We start from the raw sequence: 27,812 nt of genomic DNA on the forward strand, positions 1-27,812 counted from the left end.
AAAAAGAAAACAAATGAACCAGTACATTTAAAAACTGATAAACTACAAAATGTAAATGTTATTTTTTTTTTTTTTTAGGTTTGGATACACTTCTAACTACAGCAAGAACCAAATGTTCATGATTTAGTTTCATATCCAAAATGGATTATGGTTTCATAGCTCAGAACAAAAATTACAATTTAAAAAAGGAAGTCAAAAAAATAAATCTGGTTGCAAACGAAATGTACAGATATTTACAGAGAATTGTGTCGAACGTAATCCTTAACCCTTTGAGGACCGTAAGGTTTTGGAACGCCAAAAGAAATTTTTTTTTTGTTTTTAAAGTTCGTACACTTCAGTTGCTGTAACTAAGCCATTTCATGAAATAATTGGCAAAAAGCTAGATCCATTTGTTGTTTGTTGATAAGAACTATTATTTTGACTCAAACCAAAAAAAAAAGAGTTTTAAGTTCTTAATCAGATGATACACGCAATTACAAACATGGGACAAATACGTCCCTTGGTCTTCAAAGGGTTAACTGCACTGGGTGCATTTACTGTCATTGCTGTACATAAAGGTAAAATATTCCCAGTCTACTGTTGTGCATAAACAAAGTGCTGTTTTGACAACCACAAGTGGCTTGAAAATGTAAAATATTCTGCACCATAAGAATTTTAATCCAAATCCGCCTGTGCCGGTCTAAAGCCGACCCATGGGAATCATTTCAGATTTGACCTAATGCCACTGCACACAAAGGAAGAGGAGGAGAACAGCTTGATTCTATTTTTAAGTGACCAACAGCAAATAAAAATAGGTCCAGTGAATGCCCAGTATTCCACTTGTTCCGAATACCAACACAGAAGATGTAAGCATCTAAAAACAGCCAACAAACACTAGTGTGCCTTCCAAACCATGTGCTAGCACTTATACAGCAGGCACGTGCATGCGGAGCGCTTCGAAAAATCATTATGTCAGAACACATTCAAAAAATAAAACTAGATTTGTAATAATGTCACTTTATGCTGATGATGAGATCTTTACAGTAAACAGGTCATAAGGAAAACAAGGAGCTTGCCAATGGGGATCTCGTTCTTAACCACTTCCAGTCCGGACACTTTTTTCAGCTTTCAGCTATCACACTTTGAATGACAATTGCGCGGTCATGCAACACTGTACACATATGAATTTCTTTTACCATTCTTTTGAGACAGATAAAGCTTTATTTTGGTGGTATTTATTCACCGCTGGGATTTTTATTTTTTTTTGCTATGTAAATGAAAATGTCCAAAAATGTTTTAAAAAAGTGTTTTCCTTATAAAATTTTGCAAATAAATAATATTTCATCATACATCTTGGCCAAAATTTATTCCGTTGTCTTTTTAGTAAAAAAAAAAAAAATAAGCCAAATTAGTTTATAACCAAAAATTATAATTTTTAAACATTTTTATTTTTTTATTTTTTTTACATACTGTCACCCTAACAGTACAGTGTCACCATGGTGACACTGTACTACTTGTGGGGGGTGATGAAGATTTTTTTTTTTTTTACACCGATTGCTTTTACACCCAGGGGCGGACTGACAACTCATGGGGTCCCCGGGCAATAGGGGATCATGGGGCCCCTGTGTCTTTGCCCAAACTCAAAAAAGCCTATGAAAAAAGGTACCAGGGGCATCTCATGGGGCCCCCTACTGACCATGGGCCCTCGGGCAGTGCCCGAGTTTCCAAATGGTCAGTCCGCCCCTGTTTACACCCATATAGGATGTAAAAGCAATCATTTCTCTTTCTCTCTGTCTGCATTCTTGCAGCCATTGAGAACTACTGAGTGAGCTGTAATTGGTCACATGGTACAAGGCTGTTGTGAATAGCTTTGTACCATGTGACCTCTGTGATCATTCACAGATTTCACACGTAGTAAGCAATGTCACAAGTGACATCTTGCTTACTACTTTGCATGTGATCACTGATTGGCCAATCAGTGATCACATGATCGGGACCTCGTACAGAGGTCCCATCCAACGATCGGTGTTTCACTGTGTCTGGAGGAGCGCGCACAAGCAGGGTGCAGGGAGGCCGTTTATAAACAGCCACCCGACCCTGCAGTGCCACCGTCTGGCCGTTTATATACAACGGTTGGACGGGAGGTGGTTAATATGCCAACTGCCTGACTGATTCGAAAATGCTAAAGTATGGTTTTACTGATTTATACACAGCTGCATTCATTTTGTTCATTGTTGATTTCATACATCTACCTGTATACAGGACTGTGGTTGCCACTATCTTTTAACCACTTGCCCTCCTGAGGATTTACCCCCCTTCCTGACCAGACCATTTTTTATGTTACAGTGCTGCATTACTTTAACTGACAATTGTGCGGTCATGCAACGCTGCACCCAAATGAAATTTACGTCCTTTTTTGACCCACAAATTGAGCTTTCTTTCAGTGATATTTGATCGCCTGTGAATTTTTTATTTTTTGCACTATAAAAAAATGACAATTTTGAGAAAAAAAACAATATTTTTGACTTTTTGTTATTAAACATGTCCAGTAAAAAATTTTTAAAAAATCAAATTTCATCATAAATTTAGGCCAAAATGTATTCTGCTACATGTCTTTGCAATAAAAAAAAAATCCCAATATGTGTAAATTAATTGGTTTACATGAAAATTATAGCGTTTACAAATGGTAGTATATATACTGGGATTTCTTCTTTTTTTTTTTTTTTACTTGTAATGGCAGCAATTAGCAACTTACAGCAGGACTGTAGTGGGCATTCTGACACTGGGAGGGGGGGGACTTGGTATCACTGACATCCCTAGTAATACCAATACAGTGATCAGTGCTACAGTTGCAAGAAAAAGTATGTGAACCCCTTGGGATTACGTGGCGTTTTGCATGAATTGGGCATAAAATGTGCTCTGAACGTCATCTAAGTCACAACAATAGAAGAACACAGTCTGCTGAACATAATACTACACAAACATTAGATGTTGCCATGGTTTAATTGCACATAACATGTAAACATTCACAGTGCAGGGAGGAAAACGTATGTGAACCTTTGGACTTAATAACTGGTTGACCCTCCTTTGGCAGCAATAACCTCAACCAAACGTTTCCTGTAGTTGCAGATCAGACCTGCACAACGATCTGGAGTCATTTTGGACCACTCCTCTTCACAAAACTGTTTCAGTGTAGCAATATTCTTGGGATGTCTGGTGTGAATCGCTCTCTTAAGGTCATGCCACAGCATTTCAATCGGGCTGAGGTCAGGAATCTGACTGGGCCACTCCAGAAGGCGTATTCTGTGCTGTTGCAGCCATTGTTTTGTTGAATTACTTGTATGCTTTGGGTCATTGTCCTGTTGCATCACCCATCCTCTACGGAGCTTCAGTTGGCGGACAGATGGACGTACGTTTTCCTGCAAAATGTCTTGATAAACTCTGGAATTCATTTTCCCATCAATAACAACAATCCGTCCAGGCCCTGAGGCAGCAAAGCAGCCCCAAACCATGATGCTCCCACCGCCATGTTTTACAGTGGGGATGAGGTTTTGATGTTGGTGTGCTGTGCCTTTTTTTCTCCACACATAGTGTTGTGTGTTCTTCCCAAACAACTCAATCTTGGTTTCATGTGTCCACAGTATATTTTGCCAGTAGTGCTGTGGAACATCCAGGTGCTCTTTTGCAAACTTCAAACGTGCTGCAATATTCTTTTTGGACAGCAATGGCTTCCTCCGTGGTGTCCTCCCATGTACTCCATTCTTGTTTAATGTTTTCCTTATTGTAGATGTGTCAACAAAAATGTTAGCATGTGCCAGAGATTTCTGTACGTCTTTAGCTGACACTCTGGGATTCTTCTTTACCTCATGCAGCATTCTGCGCTGTGCTCTTGCAGTCATTTTTACAGGACGACCACGCCTAGGGAGAGTAGCAACAGTGCTAAACTTTCTCCATTTGTAGACAGTCTGTCTTACCGTGGACACATGAACATCAAGGCTTTTGGAGATACTTTTGTAACCCCTTTCCAGCTTCATGCAAGTCAACAATTCTTGATCGTAGGTCTTCTGAGAGCTCTTTTCTGCGAGGCATGGTTCACATCAGACAGTGCGTCTTGAAACCAGTAAACCCAAAACAGGTGTGTGTTTTTTAAGGGCAGGACAGCTGTCAGCAACACATCCAATATCATCACACTGATTGGAGTCAAGGTTGGCTCACTCTTGAGCATGAAGCCATGGCTATAGTCCTGGTAGGATAACCATGTCCTGTGGAGGCTTCTGCTGTAACTCTAAAGATAGCTGCCGGCCATACAAGATAGACACTGGCCATGTCCAGATAAATGATGTGGTAAAGTCCAATAAGGCACCATGCGGTGAGGAGATGGCGTGCGGGTTCTGGAGGGAAGGAGGGGAGCATGACCATGCTGACGCGTTTCATCCCGCCTACTTCCGGGACTTCTTCAGAGCCATTGGTTAGATAGGTTGTCAATCATTACTTATATGTCGCCAAAGGTATCCGCCTTCAATCAACTAAAAGGCATCTCTTCTTTCATTTACCACCTGTCATCCACTAACATCATCCACTAACATCAAGTAGGTGAGAACATAAAGAAAAGAAAACCAAGTTGTTTGGGGAGAGGAGGAGGAAAGCATATAGTTATCATAATACCATAATCACAAAAAACAAACAAATAAAATAAATTTATATATATACACATACACTACCATCACTGTCCATATAAGGTCAAACCCATAGCTAAAGACATTATATATTTTAGAGGGGGTGTAACCGCAGTGATAGTTAACCCTCCATAACCCAAATAATTGAGAGATTGACGGAACGGACATAAAAATATATGTAAAACATAAGTGCCTCCAACAGTACCTAAGCAGATAGATCCAGGGGACTTAGAGTCAGATCAGTTAGAACGGCCATGCATCTCACCGTGAATTCTAGAATCTAAGATCCCCTGCTGACCTGAATGGAGCTCTCGCCGTATGAAAGGGGCCTGTCTCTTGAGATTTCAGCCAAACTCTCCTGATTTCACACACCTTCTCTTTCTCACTCTTCCTGCTACAACACAAGGGTTACCACTTTAATCAAACAAGGAGGGTGGAACTCTCATAGCAGAGCTCTGACAACTATAATTTCCCAGTCCTAACAGCTTCAGTACTTACTAAATCACTCTTCCTGCTAAATTAGGGGTGCTTCCATACCAATTCAACAGGGAGAGTAGGACTACCTTTCATACAATCTGTTTGTTAAGCTATGCCCCACCCTCCTGTGTGCAACCCCTGGCCCAATACTTACCTCTGACCAAATTCCAGCAATCTTCACAGTGTCACCCTTCCAAGAGCTGCACATCCTGTCTTCAGACAGTGTCCATTCCAGTCTTCCTGTACATGTATGCCATGGCCCAATTCCTATGGTAAGCCAAACTCTTGGTGACCTCCAGCAGTCCTGCAGAGTGCAGCTCTCCCCAATTGGAGGTCGAGACCAGGCATAAGTTACATCTGTCTAAAAACTGAATAGGTATCTGATGCTACACAATCCTTGTAACCTTTATTTGTAACCTCCCTATCGGTCTGCTCAAAGCGGTACATTTTTTTCCATGGAAATATGTATTTTTTTTTTATTGTAGGCCTGTAATTTTTAGAAATAACTCACTGAAATCTGTCCGAACAAGAGTCTAGTAAACATACCGGGTATGTTAAAATTTGAAACACAAAATCATAAATTATAATTTAATAATCATAAAAATAATAATATAATAATAATAAATTTAATTAAATAATATAATCAAACCAAAAACACTGAAATATGAAATATAGCGCCAAGTTCGCATATCACTGAGCAAAGTTGCAAAATTGTTTTCAGTGTCTGATGACTATTTTCCCCACGAATCATTATCACTCAATTCTGCAAGTGGTTCTGATTTACTATCACTGTTCTCTAGCTGGTCTAAAACCGATTTTGACCTAAAGGGACGCTTTTTGGACGTCATGGACATTTCTCTGTTTCCAGGCAGAAAGAACAGTAAAAATGCAGGCAGGGCGCCGGACAAAGCACTCGGGACAAAATGTATGTGAATTGGTTTGATACAGCAATGTTTTACTATGTGATTTTAGTGTATTTTGTGAATGCCACTTTTACAACTTTCAAATTTCCCGTCAGTTATGTCCCCCGTACATCCCGACGTCGCAGGGAACGGAACCCGGTCGACAGATGCCGGCATCCTCCGGATTACATTGCCGGGGACACTGCAGGGGGGACATCGCGGGAGCGCAGGACAAGGTAAGTAAAGAAGAGATCCCGGAGCAACGCTGCAGGGTATTCCCAAGTGTAGCTCGGGGTTACCGCTTTTGGTACTGAAACTTTACCCCGAGCTACACACGGAAATACCACCAGGGAGGTTAAGTAAAGTTAATTAAGGAGTGGATCCAGACTTAAAGCCCATGACTCTTCCTGCAAGTCAAGGAGCCAAAGGCTATGACATGGACAGCATGCAGTTATGCTCCCTTAGCCCCATCGTTTGACTCCAATCTGCCCTACCACATTAATAAGATAAATAATCGTTCAATAATAGTTGCTCATTACAAACCGAAGAGAAATTACTAGGGAGTCTTTTTCCTGTATTCGAATCATTGAAAACATGCTGTACTCATACCTACAACCAAATATCATGCCTACAGGCAGCAGCTGAAAATACAAAACTGATCTTGTTGATGGCTGATTGGTTTGACAGTTTTGTTTCTTTCCTGGTGCGGTTATGTCACCTACAAACTATAATCAGAACTTGAAGGAAGAATACTCATTTTCAGGGGGCCCAATGAGGAGGTGTCCCTTGTGGCACCGAAACATACAGCATAAGTCACAGTACAGGGCCATAGCAGACAACTGGAATTGCCACTACTAACTCTACATAAATGTGTCCTGTCTGAAAGTTACAGATGGCATTATGGCTTGGGTCACAGCTGTAATGTCATATCACAGTGCCACCAACAAGGTTAGTTTAGTGATGATTCTGCCACGTCTAACCTACATACACTACACCCCCTAAAGGCAGAGATGTGTACATGTCTAACATATTAAAGCCGGTAATAGGTACACGGAGTTTATTAAGTCAAGCACTGGAGCAATTAATTACCACATACTGTATATACCTACTACAACATTCTGGGCTTTGGCAATATTTAACTTCTGTGCTTTGGTGATATTTTTACCATTTTTTTCATAGAAATTATATTTTATAGTTGTGATAAATTAAGCAATACACATTCCTATGCGATTTTTATTTTAGCATGAAGTGGTCTAATTTGCTGCATAGTGTAAACTTTCTTTTTATTCCATGACCAATCAAAAGAGCAATGAACTATCTTACCAAGCAAAACCAAGCCGCTACTCATCAGAAACAAGCCTCACTTGAAGTTATGAATACACTCCCTGGTTGGTGAAGCATGTTCACCTGAGATACAGAATCCAAGCACCAACCAGTTTCCATCCTGATGGTGGAGATGGGTGTTGGTTGCAGTCCTCAAGAATGCCCCACCAAGGGGTGAGCGGGGACAAGCAGGCTATGGCGTGGAGATAGGAGACTAGAGCTTAGTCAGGATCAAACATGATCTGCTTGCATTCATGAAGCCGCAACCCCACATACCTGCGATCATACACATGTGCATTCCTATGTAGGAAAACCAACTCCGTCACGCGTATTAGGTATCACCATGTACGCAAAAGTAACCTAATAATTCTATGACCCTCATACACAATTATCTCTACTGCCCATTCACATTAGTGCCATTTCTCCTGTCTACCATCACACTGCAGTGCATGGCAAAGGAAATCATATTATTCTGTAAGATGAACATTCTCATCAATGCATTTTGATTTTTGAAAAGAAGCAGGCATTTCTTTAGGTTCAGCATAGTGCATTTGTGGCTCCAGAGACCTCAATGGGAGCCCAAGAGAAACACATATATGTGCAATTTTTTGGTGTGTTTTTGGAAGGATTTAATGTTTAACAACCAATCTCTTCTGCCTAAGAAAAAAACAACATGCAGCATGAAAACGCATCAAAAAACATGTAACAGCATGAAAAAATGCACTACAAAAAATGCACTGAAAAATGCATGATTATGCAGCAGCACTAGACTGAACCTAGGCTAATCAAATGACCTGCAAAGGCTTCTAAAGTTTCGTCTATGGACGATTTTGGGTAGCGTAGCTTGTCACAGGTCCTTGCAAATTTAGGCCTTGACATGTTTGGCATTTAGTTACTCAATGTAAATTTATATTTTATACCAAAAAACTGAGTAAAAGATTGATTTGCTGAAAATATGCGTATGGTAAACAGTTGCATCACAAGCTGACCCAAACAAACTATTTCTACGAAAAAAAAAATGTGGCGGTTGTCCGCATTGTAGGCATCAGTGCTTTGCAGCAATTCACAGGAAGCCTTGTATTTTTATGAATGAATACAAGACTTTGTCTAATTGGCTTCTGTGGAGATTTAGACATCACCTTCCCACATCTCCACCTCAGCTAATCAAAGGAAGCTTTGTGTTCATTCATTAAAATTCAAGCTTTCCTGTGAGTGGCTGAGCAGAGCTCAGCCTGACAAGATTTTGTTCCAGGAACAAAGCAGGATGTCCCCATCCTGCTACCAGAGCACAGCACTGTATACCCTATGTAGTTGATGCTACATACAGTTTATATACAGTAAGAATGGAAAACTATTTCAAATACAAAACCTAGAGTAATGCTGTAACCCCTTGACGCCGATGTAACACAATTATGCGGACTCACAGAACTGGGCTTTTTTGCATGGGGCCGCATATTTGCGCACCTGTCTTTCTGCTGGGAACGCGCTGCATGGCACGCTCCCAGCACAAAGACCGCGGTGTCACTGAGAGCACCGGGTCCCGTTCTAACAACCGGGACTCCCGATTCCAGGTCACATGATCACTGTGATAGCCTCTGATTGGTTATCACAGTGATCAGTCACTGTACAGCCCGGCCACCTTGTTTTTTTTTTTCTCTCTCTGTGAATGGAAGAGAGAGATACATTGTATCTCTCTAACTCCTGGCATAGAGGGGAAAAAAATTTTTTGTAAAAAAAAAAAAAAATTTATAATAAAGAAATATTAAAAAATAAAGAAAAAAATACATAGATCAAGGTTTGATCTAGTTCAGTGCCAGGGTAAGTGTTTGGGTCAAGGTCAATGGTCAAAAGATCAGGGTCAAAGGTCAGGATTTAAAAAAAAAAAAATTGGTGTCAGTGTGTTTTAGGTACAAAAAATGTGCACTGTTGTTTCTGGGCTGTACTACGGGTACAAACAACAAATAACATACACATATATGGTACTGCTGTGATCGTCAAGAGCTGGAGAATTTATTTTGGGTTGTTCTTTGGTGGTAGTAACAAGAATAACACACAGCTAAATTAAAAAAAAAATGTTTTTTTTTTTACTATTTTGGGCCAGTTTTCCTTTGATAATAAAAAAAAAATCAGGAGTTATCTATTAGCATTTACCACCAAATGAAAGCCCAATTTGTCCTGAACACACACACACACACACACACACACACACACACACACACTATATTGCCAAAAGGTATTGGGACACCCTCCAAATCATTGAATTCGGGTGTTCCAATCACGGAGGAAATGGCCACAGGTGTATAAAATCAAGCACCTAGGCATGCAGACTGCTTCAATAAACATTTGTGAAAGAATGGGTCGCTCTCAGGAGCTCAGTGAATTCAAGCGTGGTACCGTGATAGCTTGCCACCTGTGCAATAAGACCATCCATGAAATTTCCTTGCTACTAAATATTCCACGGTCAACTGTTAGTGGTATTATAACAAAGTGGAAGCAACTGGGAACAACAGAAACTCAGCCACAAAGTGGTAGGCCACATAAAATGACAGAACGGGGTCAGCGCATGAGTCGCCAACAGTCTGCAGAGCTAAAACTTTGTGTGGATTGAAATTGTCCAAAATGTCTTGGTATGCTGACACCTTAAGTGTTGTCTTCACTGGAACTAAGGGGTCAAGCCTAACCCCTGAAAAACAACCCCACACCATAATCCCCCCTCCACCAAACTTTACACTTGGTACAGTGCAGTCAGGCAAGTACCGTTCTCCTGGCAACCGCCAAACCCAGACACGTCCATTGGATTTCCAGAGAGAGAAGCGTGATTCGTCACTCCAGAGAACGCATTTCCACTGCTCTAGAGTCCAGTGGTGGCGTGCTTTACACCATTGCATCCGACACTTTGCATTGCACCTGGAGATGTAAGGCTTGGATGCAGCTTATTGACTATGGAAACCCGTTCCATGAAGATCTCTACGCACTGTTGTTGTGCTAATCTGAAGGCCATACAAAGTTTGGAGGTCTTTAGCTATTGACTCTGCAGACAGCTGGTGACTTCTGTGCACTTCAGCATGCGCTGACCTCGCTCTGTCTGTTTACGTGGCCTACCACTTCACAGCTGAGTTGCTGTTGTTCCCAGTTGCTTCCACTTTGTTATAATACCACTAACAGATGACCCTGGAATATTTAGTAGTAAGGAAATTCTACGCATGATACACTGAGCTCCTGGGAGCGACCCATTCTTTCACAAATGTTTGTAGAAGCAGTCTGCATGCCTAGGTGCTTGATTTTATACACCTGTGTCCATGGAGGTGATTGGAACACCTGAATCCAATGATTTAGAGGAGTGTCCCAATACTTTTGGCAATATAGGAACACTTTTTAATCAGAGTATAGCATCAAGTCAATTAAACTCCTGGGATATTGATCTGGTCAGTTAAGTAGCAGAGGGGGTTGGTAATCAGTTTCAACTGCTTTGGTGTTAATGAAATTAACAACAGGTGCAACAGATAGGCAACAATGAGACGACCCCCAAAACAGGAATGGTTTTACAGGTAGAGGCCACTGACATTTTATTCCCTACTCATCTTTTCTGACTGTTTTCACTAGTTTTGCACTTGACTAGGATCAGTGTCAAGTATCGCATGAGGCGATACCTGGACCCTACAGAGGTTGCACAGGCAGTCCAACTCCTCCAGGATGGCACATCAACATGTGCCATTGCCAGAAGGTTTGCTGTGTCTCCCAGCACAGTCTCAAGAGCATGGAGGAGATTCCGGGAGACATGCAGTTACTCTAGGAGAGCTGGACAGGGCCATAGAAGGTCCTTAACCCATCAGCAGGACCGGTATCTGCTTCTTTGCGTAAGGAGGAACAGGATGAGCGCTGCCAGAGCCCTACAAAATTACCTCCAGCAGGTCACTGGTGTGAATATCTCTGACCAAACAATCAGAAACAGACTTCATGAGGGTGGCCTGAGGGCCCGACGTCCTCTAGTGGGCCTTATGCTCACTGCCAGGGACCATAGAGCTGGATTGGCATTTGCCACCGAACACCAGAATTGGCAGGTCCACCACTGGCACCCTGTGCTTTTCACAAATGAAAGCAGGCTCACCCTGAGCGCATGTGACAGACGTGAAAGGGTCTGGAGAAGCCATGGAGAAGGTGCCTGCAACATCATTCAGCATGACCGTTTTGGTGGGTCAGTGATGGTCTGGGGAGGCATATCCATGGAGGAACACACATACCTCTACAGGCTAGACAATGGCACCCTGACTGACAGTAGGTATTGGGATGAAATCCTTGGACACATTGTCAGACCCTATGCTGGTGCAGTGGGTCCTGGGTTCCTCCTGGTGCACGACAATGCTCGGCCTCATGTGGTGAGACTATGCAGGCAGTTCCTGGAGGATGAAGGAAATGATACCATTGAATGGCCCCCATGCCCGCCTGACCTAAATCCAATAGAACACCTCTGGGATATCATGTTTCGGTTCATCCAACTCCACCAGGTTGCACCTCAGACTGTCCAGGAGCTCAGTGACGCCCTGGTCCAGATCTGGGAGGAAATATCCCAGGACACCATCCATCCTCTCATTAGGAGCATGCCCCGGCGTTGTCAGGAATGCATACAAGCACATGGGGGCCAAACAAACTACTGAGTACCATTTTTTTTTGAGCAGTGTGTATATACACTTTTCATAAGTGACCGTGACAGTTTACAGGATTTGTGATGCAAAACATAGAATACATATCATTTTTCAAGACTGACTTATTACTTTGACTTGGATTAAGACCAGATTAAGGAGCCATTTATAGAGAAATGTAGAAAATTCCCAATGGTTGACATATACTTTCTACCAACAATAAGCATTACTACATGACTATGTATGGGCACAACTCTACATTCACACACAGGCCTTCCTAATAGGTGCTGATGTGTACTTCAGAAACCTGTTATTGTGTGAGAAGGATGTATTTAGTAACTGAATCACTGAAAAATATTACACAAGGCCATTTATTACTATCTCATTAATCATGCCTTTTCTTTTTATATGTGTACTTTCCCAGGGTGTCTCCCTAGCATATATTCTAATGTAGACTTTATTGTATTTTACTATGAACTACATAGGATTATACCATAATTTATGACATTTCTTCCATGTGCTCTTTTATTATATATACAGTATATACTGTATATTTAAGGCAACTTTTGTTGGAATTCTTTACCAAGATAAAGCAAAGAAGGCTGCCTAAAGTGGTTGTAAAGGCTTCATTTTTTACCATTAAGCATTCTATGCATGAAGGTAAAAAGTTTTCTGTGTGCAGCAGCCCCCCCCAGACCCCCTAAAACTTACCTGAGCCCAATCTCAATCCAGCGATGTGCACGAGAGCCTCAGCACTCCCAGGTCTCCCTCTGCTCATTGGATGAGATAGCAGGGGTAGCTATTCACTGCCGCTACTGTCAATCACAGCCAGTGAGCCAATGAAAAGTGAGTAAGGGGGGCAGCGCTCCATGTGTGAATGTTGCTTGCTATAGGGGCACTAGGCAGGAGGGAGGGGCCAAGTGCCAGCAGGGGGGCCCGAGAAGTGGAGGATCCAGGCTGCTCTGTGAATAGTATAGACATGTTTGTTATTTTTAAAACAAAAAAATCTGCCTTTAATATCACTTTAAGGGCCTGTTCACACCATAGAAACAGTCCAGATACATTCCAAATGCTTTTCTATATGCACGTTTTTGATGCATTCCAGTGCATTTTTTCCCCTCTTCTTTTTTCTTCGCCTAAAATAATTACATATGCCTTCCGGTGTGGTTTTGGTGTATTTAGGTGCATTCTTGTGCATTTTTTATGCATTATACCACTTTCCAGTACAGTTCAGTGCAGAAAAAATGCAGCATGTTCTTTTTTTTTTCTGGAATTGGACTGCACTGAAACTGCACTGGTGTGAACTATGCCATTGGAAACCATATAACATATGATCAATGCGTTTGTGATGCAGAAAAAAAATGCATATGATTGCATGTGGCATGAACTGGCCCTAAATATAAACCAGATTTTTTTTTTGAGTGAAGTGCTATTCATGAATGTTTAAACTGAAGCACAGTTACACTTTGAGCCTAGGTTCACACCCGAGTGTAGCAAGAACCCGCGTTCCCGCTCACTTTTTTCAGCTTGCTGCACACTTGAATGGGCTGCCCTACATGCAACAAATTCCCCAAAGAGGCTCCAAAAATGTTTTTGCAGCAGAGCATAGCACATTTTTTTCACCGTGCGTATTGACTCATTTGTAGAGCGTTTCCTTGGGTTTTGGGTACCTGCTACCTGCACTTGGGGTACCATTACCAATTAATGGCACCACAAGCAAGGAGTGCATTTGCAGCGCATTTCCGAAATGTATGGCAAAACGCAGGGTTTCATTGCGCTTTGTCACGTGTTGAACTGAAATTCAGCCAGTTCACAGGTTCTTAGCAATCTGGCATGAAGGAAAATACTTTTTGGAAAAGGATTCACACTAGTTCCATTACATTGACTACATCCGCACTGAAACTGAAAGGTTTTCAGCTTTCAGCCACAAAGCTTGCCCAAAACTAAGAGAACAATAGCTTCCGAAAAGGTCTTTTTCTATGTAAAGCTGGCCTTTTAGGGTAAAAAAGAAATCCTTTTCAAGCTGCACTGCAGCAGACTAAGGCTAGCCATACACTATACAATTTTCTGTCCAATTTCCTTTAGATTTACCTTCAATTATGTAGTGCAAGGGCTTGCCTAATTGGATACAATTGAAAATGTTGTTTAGGTTTGACCTCATATTATATGGTATTTGGTAAATCTAATGCAAAATTCTCAAGAAAATTGTATAATGTATGGCCAGCCTAAGGCTGGGTTCACACATCTCATTTGATTTTGATCCAATTTTCAGTGCAATCATGTAGTGCACCTTGGATGCAGTTTATATATTTTATGGAATCAAAATCACTCTGGAATTGCACCAAAGTACTACATGGACCTTTTCCAAAACCACCGTGCCATGTTGAGTCTCATTGATGTGAACGGGGACCATTGAAAACAATGTGATTTCCACTGTCATGTGACCATTGAAAACAATCAATGTGATTTCCACTGCCATGCGATTCTGTGCGACTCAAGTCATACCTAAAATCTCACTAGTGTGCATGGAGCCGCAATCAGCCACAAGGCTGGACAAATCTACTGATGTGGACATTTTACACCCACATGGGACATCCAGGTTATGCACAGAACAATGCTTGTGGCCTGAAAACTCATTTTTTTGTATTACCGGCATTTTGTCACCAATGTCAACTGAATTTGGTTCTCATAATGGGTCTTTAACCATTCAATCAAAAATCCTGTTTGTTTACATTTTCCTTGCACATGTTTGGATATTCTTTGCAAAGCATACTTTCACTTAGCCTAACTTCATTCAGTAAGCAAAGTGAAAACTCTCTTTTGCAAATTGTATTTGCTCCACTTCTTTCATAAATCAAAGATGTCTGAAAACACAGGGCAACCAGTTTTAAAGTGTACATTTTCAAGCTCATCTATTGACAATGGGTTCTCATAGATGGTGGTAAAGCAGTATGAATGAGAAAAATCTATAGATTCCCCCATCTACACTAATGCAGGCCATAGATGGGGAGAAAACCGGCCGATTTTTCTTAAACAAAACGAAAAATCGGCCATTCAATCGGCCGACGTTACCAGGAATGGTAAAAAAAAAAAAAAAAAAAAAAAAAATCGGCCAAGTTTCATCCAATCTACAGCCAGCAAAAAGTGTCTCTGCAGAGAGCTCTGCTATTTCTTTGACAGTTCTTTGACATTTATAGCGGCTGCAACATTGTATCTATTTGTATCCATTTCGGATACAGATGTTTTTATTCGGAAACAAATAGATACATTGTTGCAGCCGCTATAAATGTCAAGGAACTGTCAAACAAATAGTGGAGCTCTCTGCAGGGACACTTTTTGCAGGACTGGAATTCTTCTTCATCCTCTTCTTCTTTTTGTCTTCCTCTTGCAGGTCACTGCTCATGCGCAGATTTTTTATCGGTAAAAAGATCGGCCGATTTGCCCATCAGTGCCGCGAAAATCGGCCGATTTTTTTCAAACTTTACCGATAAAAAAAATCTGCCAAAATACCAAAAAACGGCCGACCTATTAACCCACTAACGATCCGAAAATCGGCCAATTTTATTTTCGGCCAAAAAATCGGCTGATTTTCGACCCATCTATGGCCTGCATAACAGTATGGATGGAATTTCCTGCTCCTGGTTCTTGTATTCTGACAACTGGCACCTGCAAATTGACTGCAGTCACTGTTCGGTCAGCTTTTTTCAGCCTGACTCCTTCACATCACATTGAAGTTTGCAGAACCACAAGGAGTGGGCAGGGCTATACACGGCTCAAATCTCAGCCAATTCCTAGGAATCGGCCTAAATTCAAGCCGCGTATGGCTATCTTCAGCCTGCAAACATATGACTGTTCCAGATCACCCTTTACACAGAAAAATGCACAGCATAGTTGGGCCATAAGGTGCAACTTGCATCCCTGGCTTATAATGATGTTAAAGTGATACTAAAGTTATTTTTTTATTTCATTAAAAGAAAAAAAATTTTATACTTACCTGCTCTGTGCAATGGTATTGCACAGAGCAGCTCCAATCCTCCTCTTCTGGAGTCCCCTGCTGGCGCTGTCCACCCCACCTCTTCTCCAAGTGCCTCCTTTAGCAAATTGTATGCTAAGTGGGCACACTCCCGAACTGGGCTCAGTGCATCCATAGACACACACAGAGTAGCTTGTCCCCCCCTCCCCCGCTTCCTTCCTCATAGAATTTGAGTGACAGCTAGTATGTCCTGTAAGAAGAGGAAGAGAGGAGAGAGGCTGCAGACAGGACAGTGCTGAATCAATGGTGGCGCTGGGTAAATGTTGGGGGGGGGGGGGTTAGGAGCACAGACAGTGGAGCATTTTAAAGTTAAAAATTCTTAGCCTTTAGAAGCCCTTTAGAATTAAAATGAGTGTTACTGAGCAATGTCTTCTCTAGAAGTTTCCATTAGCTAGGTTTTGGGACATAATTCCACTTTTTACTAGGAAGATAAGCTGCTCTGATACGCTGACAATCAATGATTCACTTGCGCACAACATATCATAGCAACAAGAAAGCTCTCAATACATTAGCTATGAAGTCATGTATACTGCTACAGAATATTCAATGAATTGGGCATCACAGAACAGAAATGCTGGAGCTGATTTACTAAAGTAGTTGACAAGCTTCAATAAAAAGAAGAGTGAGCATCCATCTCGATTATATAATCATATGCAGATGAATTAAAACCGAAAGGAGCTTTTCACATGATTAGATAATTGAAATGGATCTTTACTCAACATACACTTGAGCCACGTTTTTACCATCCCCTAAACCACTCCACCTTATGCTGCAAAGCTCAAAATACAAATACAGGGCTCAGACTTCATCCACAATATCACATTCACACCTGCAAATGGGCAAGACCCAGAACAGTCTGCGTCCAGGGCTGGTCACTCACAGGTGATTGCATGAGCAATTACATGTGAGTGGCCACAAGTGGCTGCGGGAGCACACAGCCTCCCATCTTCAGCCTAGGTTCCCACTGTGAATCGCACAGGAATCGCATTGCATTCCTGTGCAAATTATATGCAATTCTGTACAGTGCGATTTGAGCCTATTCATTTTGAATGGCTCAAATTGCACTGCATCCGCATCAAAGATGCAGGCAACCTTTGTTTTTTATTTGCACTAGAACTGAATCACATGGATGTTTATACGGATTTTAAAAATTTAGGCCAGAATGTATTCTGCTACATATTTTTGGTAAAAAAAAATCCCAATAAGTGTATTTTATTTGGTGTCTATAAAGTATGGTATATACTGGAATTTACACAGCTATGACACTATCCAAGTAAAGGCGTAATCAGCGACTTATAGCGAGACTGTTATAGTGTGGCGGGTAATCTAGCGTTAGCTGACACTGGCTGGGAGATACACTAACCGACACTAATACAGTCATCAGTGCTAATACTGTACATTGTCACTGTACTAATGACACTGGATGAGAAGGGGTTAAAAGCTAGGGTCAATCAAAGGGTTAACTGTGTACCTAACAAATTTAAGATTTGGCTGCTTTTACTCGAAACTATTTTTTTATTTATTATTTATTTCAGGTACTTATATAGCGCCGCCAATTTACGCAGTGCTTTACATATATATTGTACATTCACATTAGTCCCTAACCCTCAAGGGGTGTACAATCTAAGGTCCCTAACTCACACTCATACATACACATACTAGAGACAATTTAGACAGGATCCAATTCACCTACCAGCATGTCTTTGTAGTGTGGGAGGAAACCGGAGTACCCGGAGGAAACCCACCCAACATGCAAACTCCAGGCAGGTGGTGCCGTGGTTGGGATTCGAACCAACGACCCTAGTACTGCCAGGCAGAAGTGCTAACCATTTAGCCACTGTGCTGCCCTAGGCACTATCCAAGTAAAGGCGTAATAAGCGACTTATAGTGAGACTGTTATAGTGTGGCGGGTAATCTGGCGTTAGCTGACACTGGCTGGGAGGTACACTAACCGACACTAATACAGTCATCAGTGCTAATACTGTACACTGTCACTGTACTGACACTGGATGAGAAGGGGTTAACAGCTAGAGTCAATCAAAGGGTTAACTGTGTACCTAACAAATTTAAGATTTGGCTGCTTTTTCTCCGTTTGCTGCTCTGTGTACAGAGTCCTTTGCAACGAACGTGCACTGATCATTCCAAGTAAGCGGAAGTGACAGGGAAAAGGAGAGAATCGGGAGCTAATGGAGGATGCAGCATGGAGGCAGAAAATACAGGACCATGAAGTAGTGGATGTGTATGGACTATTTTTGGAGAATACGGATATCATTTAGCATCACTTTAATGGTCAAAAACTTGTTTTAACCACTTGCCTACCAGGCACTTATACCCCCTTATTTACCAGGCCAATTTTCAGCTTTCAGCACTGCCGCACTTTGATTGACAATTGCGCGGTCATGCAACATTGTACCCATATGAAATTTTGATCATTTTTTTCTCACAAATAGAGCTTTCTTTTGGTGGTATTTAATCGCCGCTGGGCGCTTTACTTTTTGCGCTATAAATAAAAATTGCAAAAAATTTGAAAAAAAAAAAAAAAGTTTCTTTGTTTCTATTATAAAATTTTTCAAACAGGTATTTTTTCTCCTTCACTGATGTGCGTTGATGAGGCAGCACTGATGGGCACTGATAGGCAGCACTAAAGGGCACTGATAGGCAGTACCAATGAGGTGGCACAGATAGGCGGCACTGATAGACAGCACTAATGAGGTGTCACGGATAGGCGGCACTGATAGGCGGCACTGATAGGTGACACTGATGATGGGTACTGATAGACGGCACTGACTGGCATCACTGCTGGGCACTGACTGGCGGCACTGACTGGCACAACCCCTGGGCACTGACTGGTGGCACTGACTGGCAACACTGCTGGGCTGCACTGGTGGGTGGCACTGGTGGGCAGCACTGGTGGGTGGGCACAGGTGGGTGGCACGGGTGGGCACAGGTGGGTGGGCACAGGTGGGTGGCACTGCTGGGCACAGGTAGGTGGCACTTCTGGGCACAGGTGTGTGACACTGCAGAGTAGCACAGGTGGGTGCACTGCTGGGCACAGGTGGGTGATCTGCCGGGCACAGGTGGGCGGAGCTAGTGGGCGCACTGCTGGGCACAGGTGGGCGGAACTTGCGGATGGCACTGCTGGGCACCGATCATCAGGGCACTGATCATCATATGACGTCCACTCAGAACTGGCCGGCCGCAGTGCAGCCGTCATTCGGCTATCTGCGGTCGGCAACTAGTTAAACACACATACACTTTAAAAATATAGCTGCCACCTACTAGGCAAAGTTACCAAACGTGAAAATTCAGGTTTGAAACCATTAAAACCTAATGATCTCGTGATGTTGGAGGTTCTCCATCTGAACTTGGCCCAAGCTTTAAGTCAAACTGTTACTTTGAAATATGTCAAAATGCAGACATACCTACAGTACATCAGTGTTTCCCATTATTCAAACACAATTTAACCTCTTTGCGCCGGCACCTCCTGGCCCTTTAGGAGTTTCAGAAGCTGGGAGGAGGGTGGGGTTTTAGGGTCATGTGACCATCGTGATTCGCCGTCACGTGATCAGAAAAGGTCCCGATCGAAAGGGGAGATCGGGACCTTTCCGTGAGTCACAGACATATGTACTGGGAGCGCGCAGGATGCGCACTCTCAGCATATATGTATTTTCTAATTGTACGCAAATATGCAGCAGCTCGGCATCAAGGCTCAGACGCCGAGAAGCCGCAAATTTGCGTGCACTCGGCATCAAGGGGTTAATGAAGTGGTTGTAAACCTCAGGCATGAAATATGAACAAAGCATATCCCTCTCTAAAGTGTACTTATCTCATTTCAGAGCACTATGTGTTATTTCTGTCCGCTGGCTCATTCTTCTGCTGTCAGCATGAGTCGCTTCTGACAAGTTTTCCTGACAACAAGAGAAAAATGGTGACAGGCGAGGGTACAGCCTGTGATTGACAGCCTCAGCTCTGTTCCTGTGTGCTATGTGGAGGGGGGGGGGTGTCTCTTCCCTCCAATCCAATCTCAGAGCTTTTCTCCTTGATGTAATTTTGGCTCTCCACCCCTGCTTTTTCAGAGCTGAGACATCCTGTGTCAATTCTGCACTTTGAATAGATATAGAGTAAAGGCGGCTATAGATAAACAGGTACAACTTATGTAGGAGGATTTGTTTCATCTCTGTGTATCACCTGAGGCCAGTCACTTCACTGGGTATATGTAAGGGTCTACAACCACTTTACAGGATAAGTTCACCTTTCGTAACATGTTACGTTACACTCATATTCTGGGTGTAGCATGTAACATGTTACGATCTGACAGGCACCCGCTCCCTGCTCTGACAGCCAACGGGGGATCCCCCCCTTCCCATTATCTGTCAAATTTAAAAAAAAGTGGCCATGCGGGCTCCGCCCACCCAGCCATATCAGTCATTCACAGCATTCTGGGAATGAGTGACTACAAGTCCAGGAAGCCTTAGTGGCTGTCAGCTTATAGTCCTTGATGAACTACCACGGTGCTGTGGAGCACTCCTGTCAGTGTATTTGCTTGCCCGCAATTCCTGTACGGCAAGCAGATATTCTGACAGGTCTGCAGGAGACCTGCATGGCACCAGCGATCTGATCACTGGTGCAACGCTTTCCAGGCTTCTGCAGACAAAAATAATAAATGCACATTTTTTACCTGCAAAAAAAATGTGCATTTATTATTTTTTACTAAAAGGTGAACGTATCCTTTAACCACTTGCCGTCCGCCTACTGTTTTTAAAACGGCAAGACGGTGGCACTCCAGGGGCGGGTTGCCGTTCATAAACGGCACCCGCTATTTTTGGTTGTGCGCGCTCCCTGGGAGCACGCAGCACCGCGCTCCGGTGCCCGCTGTGTCCTCCGGACATAGTGAAACACCGATGGCCAATCAGTGATCATATGCAAAGTAGTAAGCAAGATGTCACTTGTGACATCATTGCTTACTACGTGTGAAATCTGTGAATGATCACAGAGGTCACATGGTACACAACAGCCTTGTACCATGTGACAAGCTCTGACCAATCACAGCTCACACAGTATTTCTCAATGGCTGCAAGAATGCAGACAGAGAGAAAGAGAAATGATTGCTTTTACATCCTATATGAGTGTAAAAGCAATCACTGTAAAATAAAAATCTTCATCACCCCCCACAAGTAGTACAGTGTCACCATGGTGACACTGTACTGCTAGGGTGACAGTATGTAAAAAAAAAAAAAAAACCCATAAATAATATTATAAAAAAATAAAATAAAAATGTAAAAAAAAGTTTAAAAATTATAATTTATAATTTGGTTATAAACTAATTCGGCGTATTTTTTTTTTTTACTAAAAAGATAACAGAATAAATTTTGGCCGAGATGTATGATGAAATATTAGTTATTTGCAAAATTTTATAAGAAAAACACTTTTTTCAAAATGTTTGGACTTTTTCATTTACATAGCAAAAAAAAAAAATCCCAGCGGTGAATAAATACCACCAAAATAAAGCTTTATCTGTCTTAAAAAAATGGTAAAAAAATTCATATGGGTACAGTGTTGCATGACCGCGCAATTGTCATTCAAAGTGTGATAGCGCTGAAAGCTGAAAATTGCCCTGGTCAGGAAGGGAGTGAAAATGTCCGAACTGGAAGTGGTTAAATCAAACTTACTTTGAAATCTGTCATAGTGCAGACATACCTACACTAATAATAACAGTGTTTCCCATGAAAATAAATGATTAACTATAAACTGCATACAATGTAAATAAATAGAAAGAACAGACCTGACAACCACAAGACCTAGTTTCTCCATTGTGTGCTTCCTCTGATCTGACTAGTCATGGCCAACAAGAATGTTCGTGGGACACTTATGATCAAGGCTCACTGGGGTCGATTTACTAAAACTGGAGAGTGCAAAATCTGGTGCAGCCTGGTAGCTAATCAGCTTCTAATGGGCTGCCCCATGCGCAACATGTAACACGTGTAAATCACATTTTTAAAAACAGCGAGATCTGAACAGGGCCTTATGCACTTTTCTAAAACAAATAAAAAGAATTTACCAAAAAACCCTGAACTCCAGGAATTAGCTCTGTTTGAACAGTTACATTGGGCGCAATGTAGACATGCATATCTGATATCCAGGGTGCATTTGGGGTCGTGCACCCATAGGTAAGTCACATTGTGAGCAGTGGCTGTGACTGTGCAGCTGCTGCATCCCTACTGATAGCAATAGGACTGTTAACATAAAAATTGCTGTGCTGCCTCTACTGAAAATGTAATAATTAAATGAACTAGAAAAGCTATAATTTCTGGGGAAATTGTGTGAAGTGTTCTTGCCTCCACCAGTAGTCTACAACTGGAGTGGGCGGAGTAACTGGGTGGAGTAACTGGGTGGAGTGGCTTTTCACTCCGCTGCCTGCTCACACACCTGGGTTCCTATGGCATGAGTTGGGACCCATACCTTCTGCAGGGACCCATAGACAAGCCTTCTGCAGGGACCCATAGACAAGCCTTCTGCAGGGACCCTTAGACAAGCCTTCTGCAGGGACCCATAGACAAGCCTTCTGCAGGGACCCATAGACAAGCCTTCTGCAGGGACCCATAGACAAGCCTTCTGCAGGGACCCATAGACAAGCCTTCTGCAGGGACCCATAGACAAGCCTTCTGCAGGGACCCATAGACAAGCCTTCTGCAGGGACCCATAGACAAGCCTTCTGCAGGGACCCATAGACAAGCCTTCTGCAGGGACCCATAGACAAGCCTTCTGCAGGGACCCATAGACAAGCCTTCTGCAGGGACCCATAGACAAGCCTTCTGCAGGGACCCATAGACAAGCCTTCTGCAGGGACCCATAGACAAGCCTTCTGCAGGGACCCATAGACAAGCCTTCTGCAGGGACCCATAGACAAGCCTTCTGCAGGGACCCATAGGCAGCCTTCTGTAGGGACCCATAGACAGCCTTCTATAGGGACATATAGACAGCCTTATTAGAGATCTTATTTGTCCCTAGCGGCAGAATCACTCATCTGACATAACCCTAGAGCTTAAGCATACATGCGCTAGACTGCTGCTCTTCTGAAAATCGATTTGGGCATTTGACAGGCAGTGAAGCAGCGACATATCACCACCTGCTTTAACCCACTGTGCCAGGAATGGGCTATATTCCATGGTGGTACCACCTGCCAAATGCAACATGCGGTTTCATTTTATAGCCTTGAGTGGCTGCATTGCTGTGTTTAGGTGGGCTACACGAACGTCTACATGAACCTGCTCCATCGTTCACTTCATTTATTCCGCCATGGCTTCCTGACAGTGACAACGGTGGACCATTCTTGTGTAATATGATGGTGCAGGCACTCAATGTCAACTGTGAATCCATGTGACCAGCTGACAATGCAGGAGACAGCTGTCACCCTATAACAGCAAATTCCTGACCAAATGCATTTATGGCAAGATCACCAGACTTTTTTTTTAGCCACAGTTCACACTACGCTGCACATTCCTGTGCGATTCACATGCAATTCAGTGCGGAGCGATTTGAGCCTATTCATTCTGAATGGGCTCAAACTGCACTGCATCACATCAAAAGTTGTACATGTACTACTTTTGGAAACATACTGCAACCAGAATGCACAGTATGGTTGTACTATGCAATTTGGTGCTGGCAAACGCACTGCATTTGCGACCTGCATTTGGGGCATCGTTAACATAACATTAACACCTGCTGAAGATGGCAATTGAAGTGTATTTTGAAAGTGGTGCGGGAAATGTGCAGGGAACGTGGGTTTCCCGCACCGCGTTCTAGTGTGATCCTAAAGCTACAGAATGAAAAAGATGGAGGACAGCTTGGAAAATCCCATCGTAATGCACCCATGAGATTTTAGTGGTAGGGACGCGATCTACAGTTAGGTCCATATAAATTTGGACACAGGCACAATTTTAGATTTTTTCAGGTATTTACCAAAAACATATTCAAGCTATAGTATATAATGGATATGGGCTGAAAGTGCACACTCTCAGGGTTAATTTGAGGGCATGTACATCAGGGTGAGATCTACAGTATGTGCAATGGCTGGTCATCCTCTCTATAGAAGACGTGTCAGCCTAGAACAAGTCCCAATAATAAATATTGGTAAAGTGTCCATGAGATTTTAGTGGTAGGGATTAGATCTATGTGGCGATTCTCTAAATAGAAGATATGTCAGCCTAGAACAAGTCCCAAAAATAATAATAATCCCATTGTAAAGCATCTGTGAGATGTTACTGGTAGAGATGAGATCTATGAGCAATCACTGGTCATCCTCTAAACAGAAGACATGTCAGCCTAGAACAAGTCCCAATAATAATAATCCCATGGTAAAGCATCTGTGAGATGTTAGTGGTAGGGATTGAATCTATGTGGTGATTCTCTAAATAGAAGATATATCAGCCTAGAACAAGTCCCAACAATATTAATAATTCCATGGTAAAGCATCTGTGAGATGTTACTGGTAGAGATGAGATCTATGAGCAATCACTGGTCATCCTCTAAACAGAAGACATGTCAGCCTAGAACAAGTCCCAAAAATAATAATAATCCCATTGTAAAGCATCTGTGAGATGTTAGTGGTAGGGATTGAATCTAGGTGCAGTCACTGATCATTCTCCATGTAGAAGAAGTGTCAGACTAGAACAAGTCCCAACAATATTAATAATTCCATTGTAAAGTGTCCATGAGATCTTAGTGGTAGAGATTGCATCTATGCGGTCATTTTCCATATAGAAGACGTGTCAGTTTAGAACAAATTTAGAACCAATAATAATAATCATCCCAAGGTAAAGCATCTGTGAGATATTAGTGCTAGGGATTGTATCTAGGTGGTCTTTCTCTATGTAGAATACACGTGTCAGCCTAGAACAAGTTCCAATAATAATAATCCCATGGTAAAGCATCTGTGAGATGTTAGTGATAGAGATTGGATCTATGTGGTCTTTCTCTATGTAGAAGACATGTGTCAGCCTAGAACAAATAATAATAATAATCCCATGGCAACGCATCCATGAGATGTTAGTGGTAGGGATTGGATCTAGGTGGTCTTTCTCTATGTAGAAGACATGTGTCAGCCTAGAACAAGTCCCAATAATAATTCCATGGTAATGCGTCCACGAGATGTTAGTGGTAGGGATTGGATCTAGGTGGTCTCTCTATGTAGAAGATGTGTCAGCCTAGACCAAGTCCCAATAATAATCCCATGGTAACACGTCTATGAGATCCTAGTGGTAGGGATTGGATCTAGGTGGTCTCTCTATGTAGAAGACGTGTCAGCCTAGAACAAGTCCCAATAATAATAGTAATCCCATGGTAACGTGTGTATGAGATCCTAGTGGTAGGGATTGGATCTAGGTGGTCTTTCTCTATGTAGAAGACATGTGTCAGCCTAGAACAAGTCCCAATAATAATTCCATGGTAATGCGTCCACGAGATGTTAGTGGTAGGGATTGGATCTAGGTGGTCTCTCTATGTAGAAGATGTGTCAGCCTAGACCAAGTCCCAATAATAATCCCATGGTAACACGTCTATGAGATCCTAGTGGTAGGGATTGGATCTAGGTGGTCTCTCTATGTAGAAGACGTGTCAGCCTAGAACAAGTCCCAATAATAATAGTAATCCCATGGTAACGCGTGTATGAGATCCTAGTGGTAGGGATTGGATCTAGGTGGTCTCTCTATGTAGAAGACGTGTCAGCCTAGAACAAGTCCCAATAATAATAACAATCCCATGGTAACGCGTCTATGAGATCCTAGTGGTAGGGATTGGATCTAGGTGGTCTTTCTATGTAGAAGACGTGTCAGCCTAGAGCAAGTCCCAATAATAATAATAATCCCATGGTAACGCGTCCATGAGATCCTAGTGGTAGGGATTGGATCTAGGTGGTCTCTCTATGTAGAAGACGTGTCAGCCTAGAACAAGTCCCAATAATAATAACAATCCCATGGTAACGCGTCTATGAGATCCTAGTGGTAGGGATTGGATCTAGGTGGTCTCTCTATGTAGAAGACGTGTCAGCCTAGAACAAGTCCCAATAATAATAATAATCCCATGGTAACGTGTCTATGAGATCCTAGTGGTAGGGATTGGATCTAGGTGGTCTCTCTATGTAGAAGACGTGTCAGCCTAGAACAAGTCCCAATAAGAAGCTGTAGAGCAGCATGCATGAAGACATGACACACCCCTCTGTGAGATCACCATGCTGGCTGGATGACATTGATCTCTCACCAGGAAATTCATAGATCCATCCCCTGCCCCCATCTACCTGCCTGTGTCCTGACCCACAGAGCTCACAATCAGTAACATAAACAGGGCCAGGACAAGCAGCACAGAGGAGCCCCCACCCCCCCAGAGCACAGGGATCATCCCCCATCATAACACCCATCAGAATCCCCCATCCATACCACAGTGCAGTCACAATAAGAAAAGCCATGCACATGTACTGTACCTTGTTCATTCCATTACCCATGGCTGTGGCTGGGCTGCACTATGACAGCAGGAAGCAAGGCTGTGTGAGCTCTAGTGTCCCTGCCTGTGTCCTGCTAGAACATGTGTAGAGAGGTGTGTGTGGGGGAGCCTGGCTGTGCTGGGATCGGGGGGGGAGCCTGGCTGTGCTGGGATCGGGGGGGAGCCTGGCTGTGCTGGGATCGGGGGGGAGCCTGGCTGTGCTAAGATCGGGGCTCAGCCTGCTGTGGACTTGTCCCTGGTCACTGCTCCCTGGTCACTGCTCACTGATCACTGCTCCCTGCTCTCTGCTCGGTCCGCCTTGCTCTGCGCTGTCTCCTCCTATGCTGACTCCTTGTTTACAGGCGACTTTTCCCGTCACATGAGGCTCAGCACCGCCCTCTACTGGACGCCCGCTTCCCTTCCCTATCAGCATTGCAGGCTGCAGCTACAAAACGAAACTGAACATTCACAAGACTGGAGCAACTGTCCATGGCAGCCAATCGGATTCTAGCTTCAGCTGGTTCAGTTAAGCTTGGACAGTGAAAGCTGGAAGCTGATTGGTTGCCATGCACATCTGCTCCTGCTTTAGTAAATTCCCCCAGATATGGCGTATTATTATTTTCTAGTGCAGTGGTTGTCAGGATGTGGTATGCGTGCATGAAAGGGGGCATTTAACCACCTGACTCCCAGGCCAATTCTGACATTTCTCTCATACACGGTAAAATCAGCATTTTTCTTTTTTTTTGCTAGAAAATTGATTGGAACCCCCAAACGTTATATATATTCTTAACCACTTCCAGTCCGGACATTTTCACCCCCTTCCTGTCCAGGGCAATTTTTAGCTTTCAGCACTATCACACTTTGAATGACAATTGCGCGGTCATGCAATACTGTACCCAAATTAATTTTTTTCAATTTTTTTGAGACAGATAAAGCTTTATTTTGGTGGTATTTATTCACCGCTGAGATTTTTATTTTCTTTGCTATGTAAATGAAAAAGTCCAAAAATGTAGAAAAAAAGTGTTTTTCTTATAAAATTTTGCAAATAAATAATCTTTCATCATAAATCTTGGCCAAAATTTATTCCGTTATCTTTTTAGTAAAAAAAAAATAAGCCAAAATTAGTTTATAACCAAAAATTATCCTTTTTAAAAAAATGTTTTACATTTTTATTTAATTTTTTTATATTATTATTTATGTTTTTTGGGGTTTTTTTTACATACTGTCACCCTAGCAGTACAGTGTCACCATGGTTACACTGTACTACTTGTGGGGGTGATGAAGATTTTTTTTTTTTTTTTTACAGTGA

General features: G+C 42.5%; 1 protein-coding gene across 1 annotated transcript in view; it reads right to left on the minus strand.

The window, feature by feature from the left end:
• DUSP22 (dual specificity phosphatase 22) overlaps positions 1 to 26,832 on the minus strand; it is a 149,826-nt gene extending 122,994 nt beyond the window's left edge. The window contains exons 1-2 of the mRNA XM_089689039.1: positions 26,689 to 26,832; positions 26,505 to 26,633 (exon numbers count right to left, since the gene is read on the minus strand). Of these exons, the coding sequence (XP_089545165.1) occupies positions 26,505 to 26,525 (21 nt within the window). The 5' untranslated portion in view covers positions 26,526 to 26,633; positions 26,689 to 26,832. The remainder of the gene's footprint in view (positions 1 to 26,504; positions 26,634 to 26,688) is intronic.
• Between the last annotated feature and the right edge of the window lie 980 nt (positions 26,833 to 27,812).

This window comes from Staurois parvus, unplaced genomic scaffold (assembly GCF_062004578.1).
Source record: "Staurois parvus isolate SC_StPar_1 unplaced genomic scaffold, SC_StPar_1.0 ptg000468l, whole genome shotgun sequence".
Taxonomy (NCBI): domain Eukaryota; kingdom Metazoa; phylum Chordata; class Amphibia; order Anura; family Ranidae; genus Staurois; species Staurois parvus.